General features: G+C 49.8%; 7 protein-coding genes across 7 annotated transcripts; 3 read left to right on the forward strand and 4 right to left on the reverse strand.

Moving 5' to 3' along the window:
• Positions 1 to 1005: 1005 nt before the first annotated feature.
• On the reverse strand, positions 1006 to 1919 carry BP5553_02860 (ATP synthase subunit 4, mitochondrial; the record flags this gene model as incomplete). Its single annotated transcript, XM_032011483.1, has 4 exons — positions 1006 to 1031; positions 1087 to 1309; positions 1361 to 1815; positions 1889 to 1919. The coding sequence occupies 4 exons, from the start codon at positions 1917 to 1919 to the stop codon at positions 1006 to 1008; spliced, it is 735 nt and encodes a 244-aa protein (XP_031871176.1).
• Positions 1920 to 2118: 199 nt separating this feature from the next.
• On the forward strand, positions 2119 to 3851 carry BP5553_02861 (Uncharacterized protein; the record flags this gene model as incomplete). The annotated part of the gene is made up of 3 exons (XM_032011484.1): positions 2119 to 2729; positions 2777 to 3659; positions 3711 to 3851. 3 exons carry the CDS (start codon positions 2119 to 2121, stop codon positions 3849 to 3851), a joined length of 1635 nt encoding a protein of 544 aa, XP_031871177.1.
• Positions 3852 to 4325: 474 nt separating this feature from the next.
• BP5553_02862 (HCP-like protein) lies at positions 4326 to 6152 on the forward strand (the record flags this gene model as incomplete). Its single annotated transcript, XM_032011485.1, has 6 exons — positions 4326 to 5056; positions 5152 to 5365; positions 5432 to 5465; positions 5528 to 5586; positions 5725 to 5873; positions 6113 to 6152. The coding sequence occupies 6 exons, from the start codon at positions 4326 to 4328 to the stop codon at positions 6150 to 6152; spliced, it is 1227 nt and encodes a 408-aa protein (XP_031871178.1).
• Positions 6153 to 8300: 2148 nt separating this feature from the next.
• Positions 8301 to 10210, reverse strand: BP5553_02863 (Uncharacterized protein; the record flags this gene model as incomplete). The annotated part of the gene is made up of 2 exons (XM_032011486.1): positions 8301 to 9363; positions 9423 to 10210. 2 exons carry the CDS (start codon positions 10208 to 10210, stop codon positions 8301 to 8303), a joined length of 1851 nt encoding a protein of 616 aa, XP_031871179.1.
• A 4233-nt stretch (positions 10211 to 14443) lies between these two features.
• BP5553_02864 (uncharacterized protein) lies at positions 14444 to 16152 on the reverse strand (the record flags this gene model as incomplete). Its single annotated transcript, XM_032011487.1, has 5 exons — positions 14444 to 14644; positions 14689 to 15006; positions 15291 to 15913; positions 15964 to 16047; positions 16104 to 16152. The coding sequence occupies 5 exons, from the start codon at positions 16150 to 16152 to the stop codon at positions 14444 to 14446; spliced, it is 1275 nt and encodes a 424-aa protein (XP_031871180.1).
• A 388-nt stretch (positions 16153 to 16540) lies between these two features.
• BP5553_02865 (Uncharacterized protein) lies at positions 16541 to 17805 on the forward strand (the record flags this gene model as incomplete). The annotated part of the gene is made up of 4 exons (XM_032011488.1): positions 16541 to 16760; positions 16868 to 17113; positions 17166 to 17380; positions 17431 to 17805. The coding sequence occupies 4 exons, from the start codon at positions 16541 to 16543 to the stop codon at positions 17803 to 17805; spliced, it is 1056 nt and encodes a 351-aa protein (XP_031871181.1).
• A 352-nt stretch (positions 17806 to 18157) lies between these two features.
• On the reverse strand, positions 18158 to 19015 carry BP5553_02866 (uncharacterized protein; the record flags this gene model as incomplete). The annotated part of the gene is made up of 1 exon (XM_032011489.1): positions 18158 to 19015. One exon carries the CDS (start codon positions 19013 to 19015, stop codon positions 18158 to 18160), a length of 858 nt encoding a protein of 285 aa, XP_031871182.1.
• Positions 19016 to 19879: the final 864 nt, after the last annotated feature.

Genomic DNA, 19879 nt, shown 5'->3' on the forward strand with positions numbered 1-19879 from the left:
TGTAACTATCTAGTCTCTCATCTCATCATCAGTCGCTTCTTCGCCTTACTACAACATACCTACCAAACATATACCTAACTCTTGCCTTTACAGAGCGTATAACTGCTGCGTGGACTACATCCGGGATCCATGCTCCGACCATCAAAAGTGCGAATGGGCCGAATGTATTTGCAAATGCCCTGACGGAATGTAAGTCTTATCCAGAACAATCTCAAAGAGGATGTTAAGAGGGGAAACACATGGCGTGGTTGCTGATGATGTGGGTGGCGCCAGAACCGAGTTCTTGTGCAATGCGCAGTACTTTCGTGATCCCTGTGCACCTTTGCCATAAACGTTTGCCACTGAAGCGGCATAGGAAAAGGGTAGGAAATTTGCAGATCAAGGGTTTCTGAAGGAGAGGGGTTGTGTGCTCAAATATTCAATTCTAAAATAAATAAAAATTTATCCTGGCATTTGCCGCCACTAAATCTAGTGCCTTTTTTTTTCTCGACTGTCCTAATTTTCATTTTCTGAGATGTATGGAATGATCAAACGTACGTATCTATATGTACGTGGAAGCTGGTACTTTGAGAAATGCTACTAGGGCTCCCTTGAAGGATTCTAAGGATGCTTATTAACATCACTAAGTTAAGACTTCAAGACCATCCGCTGAGGACGGAACTTCTGTCACGGCTTGCCTAATGTTGTTCTGGCATCACTCCACGCACCCCAGGGGGTTTGACTCGGGATATGGTGATTCTATTATAGGCTGTACAAGGAATATCACGCTTGTATGATGGTTGTGGACACCAGCCCAGCTTCGGGAGGGAATTTCGGGCTAAGGTTAAGATACGGCGACACAAGGAAAATAAGCATGCATTCACGGGATCGAAAATGCCATTAAATAGTTGCAGTGGTGAAAACACAGACTTAGATAGAAATGCTTGATCAACTATGGCACAGTGGTTTTATGAACATGGCGATAAAGGAAATGTGTATCGAGTGGAAATTCTATTCTCATCCCATCTATTGTGCTTTGGACGAAACAATTCCTGCGTAAAAGTTAGTAACAAGTAACAATAGCGTACATATTGGAGGATTGCTTACTCTCAACGTCTGCCACGCTCTGTTGCAAGATCTGTTGGAGGACTTTGGGGTTCTCGAGGTCCTTGCGGATTTTTTCGATGATGCTGTCCGAGAGTTCCTTCTGTTGGCGGATCTTCACCTGTCCCTCATATCGGACCCATGAGTCGAGCACACTCTTAGCTTCCGCAGCAAGAGCAGTGGTTTGCTCGAGCTCATAAGCCTTAGCCTCGAGTCTTGCGGTCTCCTATTTATTGTCAGCGAATTATGCAGAGTACCAACGAGATCCGCCGCGCACCTTTGAGACCTCGAACAAGTTCTTGGTGATATCGACAACGCTGCCCAATTGTTGAACGCTCTCAATTCGCGTCTTGACAGCCTCGGTATGATCGGCACGAGCAGCATTCAAAATGCCCTTGATCTTGTTGACTTGACCGTCGGCCCATTCCTTGTACATTGGCCCGCCATATTTGAAGACCGCAGTCCACACACTGATAAGACACAGTGCGACGATGGTTTCCTCATTGACGATATAATACTCGTTGCTCAAAGCATAGATTGAGGTACCCGCTGCAGCCGAAAGGATCGCTGTCTTCGAGACCAGCGAGTTGCCTGGCAGAGAGTCTAGAATCGATTGCGCCTTCTTCTTGGGATCCTCCACCGCCACGTTTGATGCCGATCGATAGCTCGTGAGCGATGTGGTGAGGGCAGGAAGGGTGCGGAGAGGAAGTGCAGGACGAAGTCGAGCGGCGCCTGGAGCTATCATCAGTATCTTTCGCGAGTTGAAATTGCTGGGAAAATATTCCCAAAGCGCTCAATTACTCACCTACGGCGCTCTTTGCCAAGCGGGATGCCATTGTGAGATGAGGGGAATTGATGCTGAGCTCTTCAACGTGCTTTGGAGCGGTTGAAGAATTGAGGTCGGTAATCGGTAGTCATTTGATGCACGTGACCCGCCGCTTTAAGCCGCAGGTCCGAGAGTAACAAAAAAGCTTATCGGCGAAAACACTCCAAACTTATCAGCGACAACCTCGACATTTTCCGACACACGAAAAAATGCCTGCAGCTGCTGCAGATACGGGTCGGGCAGTTAAGAGGAAGAGAAGCACATCAGAAAAAAGGTCATCGAAGCGTCCACGATCAGAGAGCAGCGAAGAAGATGGACAGGCGCAAATCCTCTTACTCGAGAACGAGATCTTCGAGTCGAAGAAGAATTACAACAACATCGCCAAGTTAATTAAAATATTCACCGCAGACAATGAAGACGCTGATGATTCGGTGCTCGCCGCAATTTCGTTATGCCGAGTTTTTACAAGGCTGACTACTGCTGGTGCGTTGGTCTCCAAACCTGGGGCCAGTGAGAAAGAAACAGTTGTGGTCAACTGGTTACGGGACCGATATGCAGAATACAAAACAGGATTGCTCGACATACTCGGAGAAGAGGGAATTAGTGCTACAGCACTTACTTTGTGCATGAGACTATTAAAGACCGAAGGGGAAAGTGTTGTGGGCAACAATGACTATTACCGCTTTCCAACAGCATTTCTAACAGGCATCACCAAGGCCCTTCTGAATCCAGACTGCGATTTCAATGTTCGGAAAGAATTCAGTGAGAAATATGTAGAGGAATATGATGACGTTCGATTCTATACGCTAGAAGCCATTCAGTGAGTATCCATCATAGACATTGGAAATGTTAACTAACATTGCGTAGAACAGTCTTAGAAGACTCTGCGACTCAATCATCCGGCCAATTATTCGACAATGTCTTGGAAATACTCACAAGCATCGAGTCCGTTCCAGAATCGAAAGATGAGCTCGAAGACTTCTATGTGCCAGCTCCGAAGAAAACGGGCCATGCCCTCTACTCCCTCATGAAACATAAGAAGCGTGCACAGGGAGCGTGGCTTGGTCTAATGAAAATGAACATGGATAAGGATCAGAGGAAGAAAATTTTAGGGCTAGTGTCGAGTACAATCGCACCTTGGTTCATGCAGCCGGAGCTTCTAATGGACTTTTTGACGGACTGTTATGATGCAGGAGGATCATCGTCGTTGCTGGCTCTCTCAGGAGTATTCTACTTGATGCAAGAGAAGAACTTGGATTACCCTGCGTTCTACCGGAAGTTGTACTCGTTACTGGATTCCGACATATTGCACTCCAAACACCGATCGAGGTTCCTCAGACTCCTAGATACCTTTCTAGCGTCAACTCATTTACCCGTTGTTCTTGTTGCTAGCTTCATTAAGCGGCTTTCCAGACTGGCACTCAGTGCGCCTCCAGCTGGTATTGTGGTGGTTATCCCATGGGTATACAACCTTTTGAAGAAACATCCGACATGTACATTCATGATCCACAGAGAGACGAGGACAGCTGAGGAGAGGGAGCTTCTGGAAAATGCAGGGATGTCTGATCCATTTCTCATGGAAGAACAAGATCCTATGGAAACCAATGCTATCAAGAGCAGCCTGTGGGAAATAGTCACGCTACAGTCCCATTATCATCCAAACGTTGCAACAATTGCGAAGATAATATCCGAGCAGTTCACGAAACATCGGTATAACCTGGAAGATTTCCTGGATCACTCCTATGGAAGTGTAAGTTTTCCCCCGTTTGTCGTGATATTCATATTCTAATATATTGTGTAGATGCTTGAAGCAGAATTAGCCAAAGATATCAAAAAGGTGCCAGTTATAGAATATGAGATACCCAAGAAGATATTCATGAAGCAGGATGTGGCCTCTGGCGTCGAGGATAGCTTGCTGGTGAAGCTTTGGGATTTCAGCTAGATTAAATTCACAAGATACCTATCTGCCTACGAAATATTGAGTAACCACTGCATTGATGTTATCGTGTGAATGCGACAATCTATGTCAGACATGTATTACCCTGATAGTCTGGTGGACGCACAAAGAGGGTTTTCTGATGACGCCTCCCTTTATTTATTGGCAACCAGAAACCGTGACTGCACCGCCTCTAAGTCTAAGCCTCCACCACGAATCTCAGATCAGCAACTACAAGTTTCCCATGGTCCAATAGTTCAACCCATCTGCAATTGTTCGTTCTAAAATTGAACGATTATAATGCTATTTCTCGGCAAGCTTAGATGCTGCAAGACAACGCTACAAATCCATTGACAAGGCCGTAGGGCCCGGTGCTTATCCCCGCATCCCACCCGCAAGGCTGACAGCTCAATTAATACATTGCAACGCTCCATAGCTCAACAGTCACTCATCTTGCTCTGCTAATAACACAAAGACAGAATGCCTCTGCTAGATATATTAAAGAAGAAGGAAAAGGTCGCCGCTCAGCAGAATGCGCACTCTCCTGACGCCGCTGGAGGACCTCCTGCTCTTGGAGTGCCCGAATTCACATTTATGAGGAGCGACACGAATACGCAGGAGATCCTATACCATCCTTCCATTACCTCCGAAGAGTCATCGAAGCTGGATCCCACTGCAGACCGGAATTCAACGTCAAAGACCTCGAGGTTGTTCAAAGGGCGGTCGAGAAGCTCCTCTGCCGTCTCTGCCGTCTCTGCCTCCGGACTTAGCGACTCGAGGCCCAAGTCCCCGAAGAGATTATCCCAGCTTCTACATATAAGAAAATCCGATAATACTTCCGCGAATGTACCCAGCGATTTACCTGAGATTAAGGCGGGCGATGGACAGGAAGGCGGGGAAGGCACAGAGTCACAGTGGGAGAAGAGGGCGACGATGCTGGCAATGGGGAATGAAATATCAAGAAGTCGGCCGCGAACACCATCTACGAGTAACGCAGGCCCTGAAGCTGCGCTGAATAGCTTGACATTGGGAGCGGCTTCTGGCGGTGAGAAGGGAGTTGTGTCCGAGAAAACGGATGATAATATACAAGAAGCTATCAGACTTCATGAAGCTGGGGATTTAGCAACTGCTACACGGATGTTTGGGCGGTTGGCAGATCCCAATGGCGAGAATAATGCTTTGAGTCAGGTGCTGTACGGACTTGCTCTACGGTATGTCCATTGGTCCTTCACCCGGCCAATGTCACCTCGATACATGGTCTTTGAACCGAAGTCTTATGCTGTAGTCCTAACGTCTTGTTCATTAGGCATGGTTGGGGTTGTGCTCCCAACGCTGCGGAAGCAGTTCAATATCTGTCGGCAGCAGCGTCGAACGCGGCATCGGTTGAGGACCTCGCCCTCCAAGCTGGCATGAAGAAAGGGGGCAATGCTAAGGGAGAGCTCGTTCTCGCAATATTCGAACTTGGCAATTGCTTTAGACATGGCTGGGGTGTATCAGTGGACAAAGTGGCAGCCAAACAGGTGAAGACCTCTAAAGGATTGGATCGCGGAAAAGCCTGAGCCGTTCAACTGATATATGGATTGCAGTACTACGAAACGGCCGCGAATCTAGGCGACACTGGTATGTTCTGCATATAATTTCCGCCTAACGTAACAGTTCTAGGTGTGCTGAGAACATGGCAGATGCGATGAATGAGGTAGCTTGGTGTTACATCGAGGGGTTTGGGTGCAAGAAAGACAAGGTAAGCTGATTGAAAAGTCTACAAATCAACCGACGATCTTGAATAGCTTCGTGGTGCTGGAACCATAGAGCTATCAGCCTCGCATCACGATGTGGCTTGGGCGTACGTCTTCCCGCCTTTGACGACTGATTTGGGCAGCAATGGGGCGTACCCCACGCACTATCATATTCATCATCCTTCAGCCATTCAGATACGAACAAGGCTGACATCCTAACCCCAAAGTGGGCAGCAGCAAAATACTACAGGCTCGCCGAGAAAGCCGGGAGCAAGACGTTGGGTAATTCTTGGTAAGTCATATATTTCTCTGATCACGTTACTACTCCCAAATCGGCATTGTTTTGTGTACTTCGTATGCCTGCGTTCGTTTCGTTCGTGATGCATGGGCGGTGGCCGCCCGAGGCGGCCATCCCGTGCAGCAGCAGTTCCAGAATGACAGCGCCGACGATGAACGATTCGCCGTCGCCCCTCCTCCCCTTTATACGTGGATAAAGTCGGCTGATGCTTATTGGATGTTTCCCGTGCGTAGGATTTGGAAGGAAAAATACGATGCCCCGAAGAAGAAGTGAGATTGGCCGCGATTCATATGCCCCTTTCTTGGAGTTCGTATTCCGTGGTTGGGTTTCCGTGGGGTGTGTCTTGTCTTTCCTAGACATTTTGAGCGCAGCTAGGAAAGGTGTTGGGCACTACATAATGAAAGAGCAATATTGAATCACATCACATCACATCACCTCACATCACCCCCTAGCTCCGGGGACATCATGCATACGGGGTTCAGATTCAGGTTCAGGTTCAGGCCAGGCTTGAGACCCTTCCTCAGCGACCAAAGGCCGTCACCTTTTCGCGTGATTAATTAATAAAATAGTCGCTCATTGCCTTTATCAGCCCATAAACCAGCCCCTATGGGTTCATTTGTTCGGGGGTATTTATTTTGTTAGGGAATATCCGGGCCTAACTTAGAAATAATAGTCGTCCCTGTTATGTCGCCGATAGATACGGACGTAGACCAGCTAGAAATCACCTCGTCATATCCATTCCCGCTAGGTTGGGTTGGCGGTTGGAATTGGGTTCGTGACTACCCGCCTACCTACGTATGGGCTGCATTACCTGGTCCTTGTATTATACTTCGTACATGCAGGGCGATAGGCAGAGCATCTATCTATCAATGCCCTCCCGTTGTTATCTTACGCAGGAGATAGCAGCGTAGCATGATCGACGATGTGTTCACCGTGGTTATTCCTGCATATCATTCAGACGTTATTTATTCCACAATCCTCGAAAGCTGCGAAAATAACACCAGTCTAACGCCTTGCTCAGCTGGCTATCCGCGTTGCCGGGGCGGTCACATGTGGCCTATGATGCTAGATCCATAGTACTGTAACCCCGTAATATAAGCTCGGTATTGACAGAAATCCTACCGTGTAGTAACCAGGGAGGGGCAGGAAAGTAAAAGCGTAGGACTGGGAGATATGTAGGTCCGAAGAGCGTGGGTTGTACAGCATGAAAGAGGGGTAAAATCGGCAGATGCAAGACAGTCAGATTTTGGTAAGGCTGTGCGAGTGTGTGTGTGGATTCATTAATCGTGGGAATGTGAGGCGTAGATAGGATGTGGTGGGACAAGCTGCCTCATTGTACCTCCTACCTAGGTAGTACGATGTGTTTACTTGACATTGGAGTGAGGGAGAGCGCAATAATTCAACAAAATGATTTCCTAGTATTTACTGGGAGAAGACTAATTTGAGTACAAGTGGTATGTGGCCTCCTCCGTTTTCAGACAGTACATACGAGATATGTTCCGAATTGAACTCAGTCTTCGATTGACTTCTAAGAAATCATCGTTAAAAAAAAAGAAAATGGTGTTGAAGAAGCTCGCGGTGCTGAGCTCATGTGGTGTGTTGTGTCCTCCCTTATTTCCTCTCCTCTCCTCTTCTCCCCTCCGGCTCGAAGACTGGATATGATCATTAATCCAAGTCCTTCAAATCCATACTCCCTACTTCTCCGTGTTTCGTTCGTTGCTTGCTCTGATAATGCGGGCTTCGTGAGAAAATTCGTTCGTGAGACGTGTAAGTAGTATTAAAGCGAGAAAGGGCATTGATCTCTTAAAAGTCGTGAATTTCGTAAAACATCGTTCGTGCGTTGGCGCGCGAGTACCTTCCATCCATAATATCATGGTCCCATAAAATCCGTATCCAATTTCGACAGTAATGAAAGAACAAAAAAGACAACCAAAAATGCATAAATATATATATAGCCTTGGGGACAAACCCCCCTTCTTTTCCCTTCCTAAAAACAATTTGTCAATTTACAAGTCCCGAAAATGTTTGCCCGACCGTTGCGAGCAACACATTGATATATGATCACTGATGATCTGTCTCTCTGTGCACATGGCAATTGCTTGCAATCTGTACTGATTGCCTGTTGTAGTGGCCAGCTTGCGCTGATTGTTCCGTTTTCCCTGGGAGCTGTGATTTCCCTTCCCTCCGATCGCTGCGCTATGAATGCTATGAATGAAAATGCAAAACGGAAATCAAAATCCAAATATCAAACGCTCGCTTGCTCGATTGCTAGACTAAGGAAAACAAAAAAAGTGTGCGTGAGCTGCAGTCTGTGGTACGCAGCGGGAAAAGCCGTTATTCATAATCGTTGATGATAAATATGCGGGTGCTGTGGAGTTGCGTATGCCGTGTCATGGTGACAGCGCCTGGCCGGTTGGTTGCTCAACCTGCAGGAGTGCTACAGTCCACTTGACCATTTTGAGGATTGCAATCCGCGACCATTTTCGCGAAATTGCGGACAACTTCGCTCGGGACTTGATCCCAGAGTAGCGACCGGGTGTAAACCTCAGCGGCTGACTTCTTGCTATTGCTCCGCATCGCAGCCAGAGTCTCCCCGAGATTCCGGCGCCCTTGCGAGGTTGACGGCTGAGGGGTGTTCTGGAGGAATTCCTGAGAAGTGAGGCCGTTGTACTGTGCTGCCGATAACGAAAAGATCTGCTCATTGTTCTGCTCTTCGGTCGGTTGGGCTAGGGAATCAGCGAGGTCTCCGAGGGCCGATGTTGTGACACCGATCATTTCGTTACCGCCCATGGATGGCATGGGAGCCGAAGACCAACTATTGGCAGAGACAGAAGCAGCAGGAGCCGCGGCAGAGACACCAGATGGAACGTGCGAGACACCAGCATCCTTGAAGATGTCGTCAAGAAGAGTGGCAGATGCAGCTCGGACATCGTCCGATACTTGGGGGATGCTGGGTGCGGACCCCTTCGAAGCAACAAATGCGCCAACAAGTAGCAACATCAAGAGCAAGCCCTGAGCAGCAGGCTTCTCGGGCTCGCTGAGCAGCGAGTTCTCGGCCTTCTTCGCGGGAACGATGGCGTTCTCGACCTTGACTTCATTCTCGAAGTCATTGAGGAAGGAGATGTTGTCCCATGCACTAGGCATAGTAAGACTGTCGATATCGGCATAGTCGGTTGAGAACCCAGTCGAGCTAGGCACAGCAGACATGGCGGTACTCTCCATACGTTGAACGTGATCAGTGAGTACACTGACTTTCTTGCGGAGTTCACCGGTCTCGATGGTGTGATTTCGGACCATCTCTTCCTTCTCGAGCAACATGGTCTCGATGTACTGCTGATACTGTTGCTCCTTTCGGGCCCATTCGTCCAAAGCTATCTTGGATTCAGCTAGGTCCTCCTCGAGATCATTGATCAAAGCAGTGTAATGCTTTTTCTCGTCCTCAAGTCGTTCCGTATGCTGCTTCTTGCGCTGGCGAGAGTCAAGACTAATATCGGTTAGTAGACACACTTTCAACCAAACCTGAATAAACAATAAACTACTTACGCTGCTTGCCTGTTTCTTAACAGTCGCTTCTGTTGCTTCAGCTCCTTAATCTCTTGCTCATCGGTGGATCGGGAAATGAGTTGGTCGATGTTGGTGAGGTTCCGCTCAGCCGGAATATCGAAGCGAGCATTCTTTTTTCGGATTCCATCCCCTCTTCTGGTCATTTCTGGATGAGACCGTAATGCTGGGCTATGAGGCCTCATCCGCTTGGGCATAGCGCGGTGGTCCATAGCATCAGCTACGGACCATTCTTTCTGAGGCGAGGTGGGGATGGAGCCGTTGTTGGTGTTTGCTGAGGAGAAGAGTGGTAATTGTTGGTTGCCCGGGTTGGTGAATGGTGTCTGCATTGGTCTTTGAAACATGGGAGCGTTGACGTCGAACTCTGAAGGGAGTCCATCATGTCCTTGCATTGGGGTGCTCATTCCGGAGTTGTTGCTCATGGCCCACCCGTGACTTTGGTGGCCGTAAGTTGATTGTGAGTCCATGCGCATGAACGGGTTGGTGCTCTGTTCAGCGAATGGATTATTTGAGGAGATAGGTTGTTGCTGTTGCATATCAACCTGCTGCCAGTCCTCCGCCTTGGGCGAGAAGAGTGCTGAGACTGCAAACGAGTCCCGCCGGCTGCCGTTCATGGGTGGGGACATGTCTAATGCCGAATCCAACGCACTGTGCTCGAGAATATTATCGTCTAAAACACTGCCTTCGTCCTCTTCGAAGTAATTGTGTGTGTTTGTGTCTAGAGAAAGTGCTGAGGGCCGGTAATAGTTGTTCATTGAAAATGTTGTCATCGTAGGATTTTGTTGGTGGTGTAGATTTGGTGGAGGTTTGGGCGTAGATCCGGCGTAGATGTAGAAGTTGGTGTTGGTGTTGGCGGTGGTGGGGGACGAAGCGAGGTTTTTCGGGATGGGGAGATGGCGGTGAAGCGAGGGCAGCCCGGATCTGATATGGGCTGGATATGAGTAAAGTATGAGGGATCAAACCAGGCTCGCAGGAGGCTGGTGACGGGTGAGTGAGTTCGAGTTCGTGTAATGACAAAGGTTCGTCGATATGTCTTCCGGCAGAGGAGACAAACGGGGGAATGGGGATTATGGTGCAAGTTGGAAATACCGTTGTTGGTATGGAGGGGAGAGCAACTCAAGGTCAGTCGGCGATAGGGAAACGGGCGCTGCTGGTTCTTATCCCAATTGCATCAGCCTCTCAAGACTCAGGTTCAGCACGGGGGCTGCAGGGTGCAGAGTGCAGAGTGCAGGACGGTAGTAGTACGAGCAGCAGTGAGAGGGTTCTGCGAGTCCGCACTGCTCTTGTGTCTCTCGTGCCACCTCCTGATCTGGATCAGCAAATCAGTGACCTGGGCTGGGCCAATGTTACTGCCAGTTGCCAGTTATTAGTTAGGTGCTTCGCGGTCGTTGAAGCGGCCATGCAGAGAGAGCCCAGAGAGAGACCGACGAGAGAGAGAGCCCAGGGAGGACGGCAACGCAAGGCGGGTGCGGATGCAAAAGCAACAACCCGCGAGCCTGTTCCACTTGCTCGATCATGTCATGTCTCGCTATCTTTTTTCCCTCGTTCTTCTGTGTGTCTCTGTCTCTGTCACTGTCACTGTCACTGTCACTGTCTCTAGCCCCAGGTTCCCGGTTCTTCTTCCCTCTGTCTCTCCCTCACTCGCTGCTGCTACACTCACTCACTCCCTCTCCTTGCCATCTATAACGTGATAATTCAATTCCCTCTCCTATCGCTTCTGCCTTGTCTTCTCGATGTCTCATCTCTCGCATCTCCCTTCGCGCTGCCCTCGCTCCTGCTCCCACCGCGGTCTCCCATTTGCTCGTACCTTCACGGCCGTCCTTCCACTGGCGAGACATCGTCCCTCGCCGTCAGTCCCACGCCTCGGCCACACGCTCTCTCGCTCTCTGGCGGGCTCAGGTTGGGGCGTTGGGCAGCGATGGGGGTCCTCTGGGCGCCCGCTGGGCTCGCTGGGCCAGGCTGTTGCTTGCTGCGATTGCGCTGCCGATAGGCTGCCCAGCTGCCCAGCTGCCCACAACTGCGCTGGTGCATGATAAGTGGCCGGGCCCGGGTTTGTTTCCGTACTTGTGCCCATCCCTCCGCTCCGCGAGGCTTCATTGGAGTCGCCAGGCACTGCGTGTTCACCTCCGCTGGGAGAGTTGACGGCTGTTTTGGAGCGATAGGCTGGAAGCCCCCAGCAGCTGGTAACTCGTGCGGACGCCAATCGTTCGGCTTGAGGCAATCCCTTTGTGTACCGTTCGTCCTCGATAGGGTTGTGGGACTGGTGCCCTCCCCCCATTTGGCCTCTGTTGCTTGGGTCCTTGTCACGCGTGTGCCACCGCCAGGAATAGGCATCCCGTTGTTTATGGTTTTGTTTTTTTTTGGCCGAAACCCGTTCGTACGTGATGTGATCAGGGTCAGGGTCAGCATCAGGCGCGTGGGCAATAGGAATGCCGTCATGCTTCCCCGAACGAACGACGTACGACCCCCCCAAGGACTTCACGTTCCCTACGAACTCCATTACGCAGCCCAAACCCACCACGACCCTGAGGTTGACCGTTGACTGTTGACCGTTGACCACAGCTGGAATCGCTACTCGACTCCCTTCTAATCGGTACCTAAACAATAAAACTGCGCTGCCCAACGCGCCCGCCTTGGGCAGACGACTGCTGGCGACTGGCTAGATTCCCTTTTGGTGCAGCGATGGGCGATTGGCATTGGGCATGGGCTGGTCTCCTTGTCGCACTGGGCTGATCCCCCATCGGCTCGTCTCCCACTTGCTGGAGACTCTGCGACGGGAGAATAATCGCGATGGCGACGGCGACGGCGACGGGAGCGGCCCTTGCCCCGTACACTTTATTTCGACGCGCTAAGCACGGAGTAGGCAAAGTGAGGATTTTCTGACAGTTTGGCAGCCCAACCCAACTACGGAAAAGGAGTCCAGAGCTAAGAGAAACTTCCCTCTTCCCGCGCTCCCGCGATGATCATCTATTGCTCCCGCTGCCGATAATTATCTGAACCTTAACCCAGGCGCTGGCTGGCCAGGGCGGCGAGATGCTAGCGCGAGCCGAGACCTTCCAGAACGTCAATTAAGGGATCCAAGGAGCGGTGTATCGCGAAGGATCTTGACACAATATGACAACAGATTCTTCGTCAGCTCAGGAGGTTAGTGGAGCAGATCCAACAACCACCTTTTTCGCGTCTCCCTGGCTGAGTGGCCGGTAGGAAGGGGCGGGTATCAAAACATCTGCTTTGTATGGCCCCTAGTCTATCCCAAACGCAGCCTTGCGCGGGTACTGGAGCAGCGGTGCTACGTGTGTACTTTGTACGAGTATTTTCATTCCTAGGTACAAGGTACCTATCCGGTATCCACGCGTGCACTACCTCACCGCCAGGCGCTATTTCGGGCGCCCTGACTCAAAGAGGACTCTTCTCTCCAGATCCGCGAGCAATCGGAGCCTAGCTCGCCCACAATTGGACTTGTCGGTCTACGACCGCTACTTCTTTCCTACTAGTTCCTAAACCCTAGCCGGTACGACGGAATGGGCTTGTTATACTCCCAGCTGGTGGGCAATCCACGGTTCCATTTGCAGAGAAAAACATAGCCCGGCAAAGCAAACGGACGGCTTCGGAGCTCGGAGTGAGACTGTTATACTGCTGTTTCCCGGCGGGTACAGTATATTCCGTACAGATTGAAATGCATCCTGCAGAGAAATGTACGGAAAGGTGCAGTTCATGCACGGCTATCTCTGTCACACGCCGTTCCCGCCTTCAAAAAGAATCACGTTCCTTAGCCTTTATCTTCGTAGGCAGATTATAATTTCCGGGGAAACTGCTCCTTAAGCCCAGGTATCCAACGCTCTGGTTGAAGTTCGAACGCGCGGTAGGAGGTTGGTTACATGTGGCGGTGAAGAAATACATGCTTTCCTGATTCGTAATGTTGGGAAGATTTTGATCCGTGGCGGTGACAAGGAACCTCCTTCCCCCAATGAAATCCAGTATTGACAGGAGCCTGAAACAGCTTCTAACTGCGCGGCCCCGGGATTTGGGTGTTGGAGCAAACCAGTCTGAGTCATGATGCTCCTGGAATAGATAGATGCCTTTGGACAACGGGAACCTGACAGTTGAAGCTGTACTTCGTAAATGAAATTTTAACGGGCACATTCACCGCGTTTGTGCCATGGTAAGCGCTTGTCGTGTCAAGCTCCAGGACATACATCCAGAACTATTGATGGATGTTGGATGTGCCAGGGCCACTGTTTGGCTTGACAAACGCATTTCGTCTCAAAGAAAACTGGCCATTGTAGTCTGTACTGCGTATAGCAGAAGAATCGACTGGCATAATTGCCGTAAACAAGGAACCGTTCTTACCGCTGCCTGGCAGGCCCGGCAGATTTTGGCGCTGAAGTAAAACCCTCCGGGTATGACTCCGGTAAGGAAGAGTCTGCGCAAAGAATTTACATGTGCCATCGTTACAAACCTCGATTATTGCTGTATATATATTATACCGAAAGTATCCTTCGAGTTTGAAACTTAATGCTGGTCATGAAACTGCATGAAGGACGTTGTGGAGCTGAAAATCATTCTGGAACAATGAAATTATCACTTCCAACCCTGTTAACAAAGTCTAAAATAATCAAAGAAGTTGAAAGTGCATGTGAATTAAAGGGCATTGTTAGAGTAGCTGAAACATCACTGGTACTTGAAACCCGAAAATATTTCAATAATATCTATTGTTCTCTACTATTCTTCCCATGAATCATTTCGCCGAGAGCTCAGCTCCTCAAGCGTGTGAACTTTGAAGTCCGGGTATTTCTTCCATTATGGGGTCGTTTCCATTACCATGGCGCCAAACAAATCCTTGCAATAAACCATTGTCCTATCCAATACGTAGAGGACAGGATCGATTAAAACAAAAAGAAATATAAGGCTAATGGGCACCTGGCTGGAGATATCGAACCCCTAGTCCAGGAACCAACTTCCTCGGCGTGGAAGGCAGATAGATCATTAGTTGCGTGGCGAGGTCAGGACAACTGGACGTAATCCTTCCGCATGGACTCGATATCTGGCGCACCATCGTCATGGCCAAAGTACTCCTCATCAAGGTCGTCTGAATCCACGTCGTCGCTATCAATTTCTTCATCTTCGTCATCACTCGAGAGATCACTACTCTCATCCTCTGCTGAGACATCCCCTCGGTTTGTGTGGCTACGCATGACGCTCGCCTTGTGTTTGTGTGGCAGCTTGCAGCCTTTCGTGGTACATTTACCTGTATTGCTGAAGTCAGGGCATTCGTAGACATGGCGCTCTTCACAACCTGCCCCTTTCTCACAATATCCGTATATTCCGAAAGCCCGGCAGACCAGCGCATTCGGAGAAACACGAACATGTATGTAGCGGCAATCTGGCTTGGAACAATTCCCCTTGGTAAAATGCAAGCAGGTTGGTGTTCTTTCGGGAGTAAGCTCATGCGAAAGGTCACAGGACTCTCCACTTGGACATGACCCTTTGAGAAGAAATTCTTTGCATACAGCAACCTTTGAGGGATCATGAATGTACCGGCACCTGGGGCCTTTAGGACAGGAACCTAAACAATCCTAGTGTCAGCAGAAACCCAATTTGCCCTCCACATTGTTGTATCATGCCAAGGCCGTAGAGCTTAGAGGGAAAGGAGCTACCCGTAGTTGTGAACATCTTGCACGGTTCATTTATCTTTTTAATACCGGCATTTCTTCTGGTATCCGGAAAGTCAGTGTTGCTGCAATGGAACGATGGCTCCAGCGCCATACTCGCAGGAGGATATCCGTACCGGTGGGCCTTGATGACGCCAGATCGATACATATTGCCGTTCTTGCTTCTGTAAAACCTCACCCCACCAACTAGAGCGGCTTTGGGTGTAGATTTTGCCGCATTGAGATCACCTAGGGGCAGTAAGCCTAGTTCTGAAGGATGAAGCTTACTCTGAGCATAAGCTGCCGATTTGGAAGGCATCTCACCAGGGACTTTGACCAGCTTGCTGCCGTTCTTAGCTACGCGAAATTGAATTCCTTGAACATTGATCTCGTAATTGCCTGGCCCGGTAACTGGACGTGATTGAGGGGCACCAGCCCCAATGACATTTGCAGATAACCGTTGTAGGTGCCGAGCGAGTTTCGTCTTCTCTCGTGTGTCTCTTTCAACCGCCTTTTGCTTCCGGGTTTGCTCCATAGCTTTGGCCCTATTTTGGCTTTCTTTTTCGAAGATGGAGGTGTTTATTAGTTGTAAGTGGCGGTCTTTCTTTGTGACCCATGAAGGAGTATTGCTTGTCGATCCCAAGTTCTCAGAAATTTCATTGCTCGCTACTTCGGCGGTATCAGAAGCTGGAGGCGTGGGGCTATTGCTGTTTAGCACAAGCGTACGGTTTCGATGCCCGGCGGCCGGTCGTCCTCCTCGGTATCCTCTGGATGAGGGCCCTCCGCGGCTGGGTCTCCAGCCTGTGCTTGTCTGAGGAAGATCTTACGATGCGTCAGTGGCTGGTTTGCTAAAGCGGAAAGAGACTCCCTACTCGAGTAGCTATTGTTCCTTGCCAGCGTCATTGGTCGTGTTTGGTGCTCTGAGCTTTGGCCGCTCTTGTGTCGATTGATCTGACCTTGCAAGAAGATCGAGGTTAGCTGTGGAGCGCAGACGCACCCGTGGCGAACTTACCAGCAAGCTGGCTGATCTTTGCGAGTATATCTTGATCTTCCGAGGCCATGATAGAAGTAGAACTGTGTGTTAGTATAATTATGAGTGTTGATCAATCATTAAACGATGAGAGATTGAAGAGAGTTGAGCAGATTAATCAGAAGTACAAATATGTCCCAGAGTTGAGGTTAGGTGAATGCGAAGCGCCTATTCTCGAATTAGAAATACAACCTCCAATTGTAGGGCGACCCGAGCACGTGCAGCCATATTTAGCGCGAAATATCGCCGTCATATCACCAACCTTGGGTCCATTATTATTGGAGCTCCATCTTCATCGTCCTCCGGCCACAACGAGACAAAGGGACGCGCCACGCTACGCCAGTTGCACAATACCCAGTTCCCAGCTTTATCTCGGCGTCTGCATGGAGCAACTGCGATAATATAACTTCTTCGGGACCATGGCGGACTCCTCGATCAAGCCCGACCCTGATGCGCCAGGCGCATCGCCCGGTGTGTTCGAAGAAGACGATATCTACGAAGATGCGGGCGACCTCGAGTTCAATACAGATCCCAAATTCCAGAAATTATATCTTGCGCGGATTCCAAAGCATGTCTGGGATGCTTGGTCCAAACTTGATGACGATGCAGAGATCCAGATTGGAACGATCAGACAAGCCAGTGAAATGATGCCTAATGGCGAACAAAAGGCACGCCGCTGCCCCAGAGGATGAGTTTATAATACTAACTACCGTGGCAGACATCTCTCTCAATGCTACTCTCTTCAGACCTGGCCGAACATCAGATGATTCCAAAGGAATTCATATTGGACGTCACGGAACAAGACGTCAAGAATACCTTCGTCTTTACCGAGCAAGACCTTCCAGGCTTCAAATCTAAATCCCGGATGAAATTCGACCCTGCAAGCGCGAACATGCCGAGTAGGCTGAATCGCGCAAAGAATGATAAGCCAGCAGCGAAACAATACGATCCTAATAAGAGATTCCAGCCATACTTCAGGAAGGCAATACCAAGTTAGTAGGCCTGCGGCCCCAGTTTGGGACAGGCTAACGTATGCATCATTAGAGCGCACGACACTTGCAGGTAGGATCGCGCACGAGGTGAACTGTGTGCCGGTAGACAACGAAGAGAACCAAAGGCTTCTCACGCTACGTACTTTCGAGGCCTCCCAACCTAAAGTCGAAGCCCAATTTCTTGGGACTAAAGATATTACTACCGCTGGAAAAGGTTTCGTTCAACCTGGCACAATCGCGGCGCAAACCAAATGGGATGAATTCATTGTATGTTACTCTAGTCCTCATTCCACGTACCACACTGATCCCTTTTGCAGAAGAAAGCAGGCCCTTCGACAGGCAAGAGACCGCAGCTCACGAAGACTGCACGTATGCCTCAAAATGAACTTCTGGACAAGATATTTGATTGCTTTAAGAGGTACCAATACTGGTCGATGAAAGCCTTCCGCCAGGAACTTCAGCAACCAGAGGCATATCTTCGCGAGACGTTGGAACGGGTGGCTATATTACATAAAAGTGGACGCTTCGCCACACAGTGGTCGCTGAAGCCGGAGAATCAGATGACTAATTATGAGGATCTCGGCGAGAGCATGGCGCCTACAACTGGGATGGATGGCGCTGATGACTCGGAGTTTGCGGACGATGACGAGGACGAGGACGAAGACATCAAGTTTGAAGACGTTCCATCCTGATTAATAGCTCGGGAAAATTCATAAGTGGCGTTTCGGAGAAGGGGCACGGAGGGATCCGGTGATTGCATTTCACGGTGTTTTCCAGGCATCTATAGGAATGCAATGCCTCAGGAGTTTAAGTTCAAGGGGCGATTGTCAACGGTGTAGGTTAAATCTCACCCAAAAATGAAATGAACATAAATCGCCGTTTATTGAACGTTAAATATTATAGATACCCAAAACAGTTTTGGACATTCATGACTGATCTCTACCAAATCGTAAGGTGTTCATAGCTTATAGAAGCGCGACTTGAAAATGCAACGCTATAATGCAGCCCAAAACCCGCTAAGCAAGTGGACAAGAGGCAGTTCCGTCAAGTGACTACTCTCTCCCTAGTGTTCTGTATCACCTCCCTAACAATTCTCTCCACCTCGCTTTTATTTCCCTTGAGCGCCCAGCGAACTTCCTTCTGCATCCCGCTCTCTCTAAAATCCACCCTCTTCAGAGAATTCTGAGCACTACTCATCAACTTCTCAACCCTTACAGTCGTCAACCACAAACACGCCCTCGCGTTCAAACTCTCCAGCTCTACTAGTCGACACACCCACCGCACAACCTCCTCCGCATACACCGGCTGCAAGTCACTACTCGCCCAAGTCCAGCTCTTAGGCACGTCACTCACAAAGAGCAGGCCCTGTGTCGCCGTAGGTTTAAACAGGGGGTTAGAGACGAGGAAATCTGCAGCGAGTTGCACCCGTGAGAGGTTGAGCTTGCGGATCCGAGGGCACGCGGCGAGGACGTGGCATAGGCCACCAATGGGAACATCACGTGTCCGGTGGTAGGATTTCAGAAAAGGGGAAGGGAGGGAATGGGTGCTCGTTTTGGGTGATCCTGACGCGAGGGGTGAGGAGCGCACCCATGCTCGGTACATGTCGTGGTTGCGGTACTTGAATTCACGCCAGCCGGCTAGAGGGAGGAGTTCCCCTGATGCGGTATCCGTGGCTATTCTGCTCAGGTAAGAGAGGTCCAAGATTCGTACCATGGAGGCGTAGTGCGGCTTGTGAGAAACCACCCAGACGAACTGCGCGAAGCGGTAGGTGGAAGAGAAAAGCGGGTGCGAGTAAAGGTAGGTTGCTGCAACCTCCACAAAGTTGCTGTTGGCTAACATCAGAACATGGAGATCTAGCTGAGAGAGAGAGGCGAAGATGATGTCGAGGATCTCGGCTGGCATGGTTGCAAGCGAAGGGGTTGGCACCATAGCTGATCTGCGCTTGTACGAGAACAGAGAGGAGGTGATCGATTTGACAGAAGCAGAAGAGGAAGAGTTCCTTCGCCGCCGGATCACGTTGGGTTCTGCCTTGTAGCGGACCGGAGTGGTTGGAGGGATGAGCGAGCGGATTGGCTGACGGGATAGAAAGAGATGGTGGTTGTCATTTCTGGGATGCTCAGAGACCGGTACCAGTAGCGTAGAAGGCCTCTCTCTCGGGCGTGCGGGTGAGTTGCCATCGATTTGTGAGAGGATGCTGTTGTATTGTTTTCTTGGAGCAGGGCCTGACGAGGGAATTTGGAAATGGTGGCTGAAGTGAAGGCCATTGGACCTTTGGGAAAGGACGAAGGAATTTGAATCCTTTCTTCTTCTGGAGCTCCTAGCTGGTACGTTAGACCAATATTGATTTATGGTAAGGAGGGAGTAGAGAAATATTGTGCCCACATCTTGTCGACTATAGCCTCAGCGGAGTACCCAATTCAATGGGATTATCGCCTTTCGGTCTATACACAAAACAAGTATAGCACGTTACATTGAACTTAAACGGGAAGAGGACCCCAACTTCCAAGGTCTCAATGGCAGTGGAATATCAAATTCTTCAATTGTCGGCGGCGACCACTGGCCGATAACCTAAGAAGTTAATGTTGAAAGCAAAATCCCAAGGGGCGGGTCCCTGCGTCGGGGCGGGATCAAGGTAGAGAAATAGCAACCATGAGTGGATAAAACGCAGTTCGCACCCCACATGCAGAGGAAGGGCAACACATCTAGATAGAAGGCCGCATATGTAGGCTGTGCAAAGGTGGAGGGGATGGAACGCGAGCGAAGGTA

Source organism: Venustampulla echinocandica (assembly GCF_003357145.1).
Source record: "Venustampulla echinocandica strain BP 5553 chromosome Unknown scaffold_1, whole genome shotgun sequence".
Classification (NCBI taxonomy): domain Eukaryota; kingdom Fungi; phylum Ascomycota; class Leotiomycetes; order Helotiales; family Pleuroascaceae; genus Venustampulla; species Venustampulla echinocandica.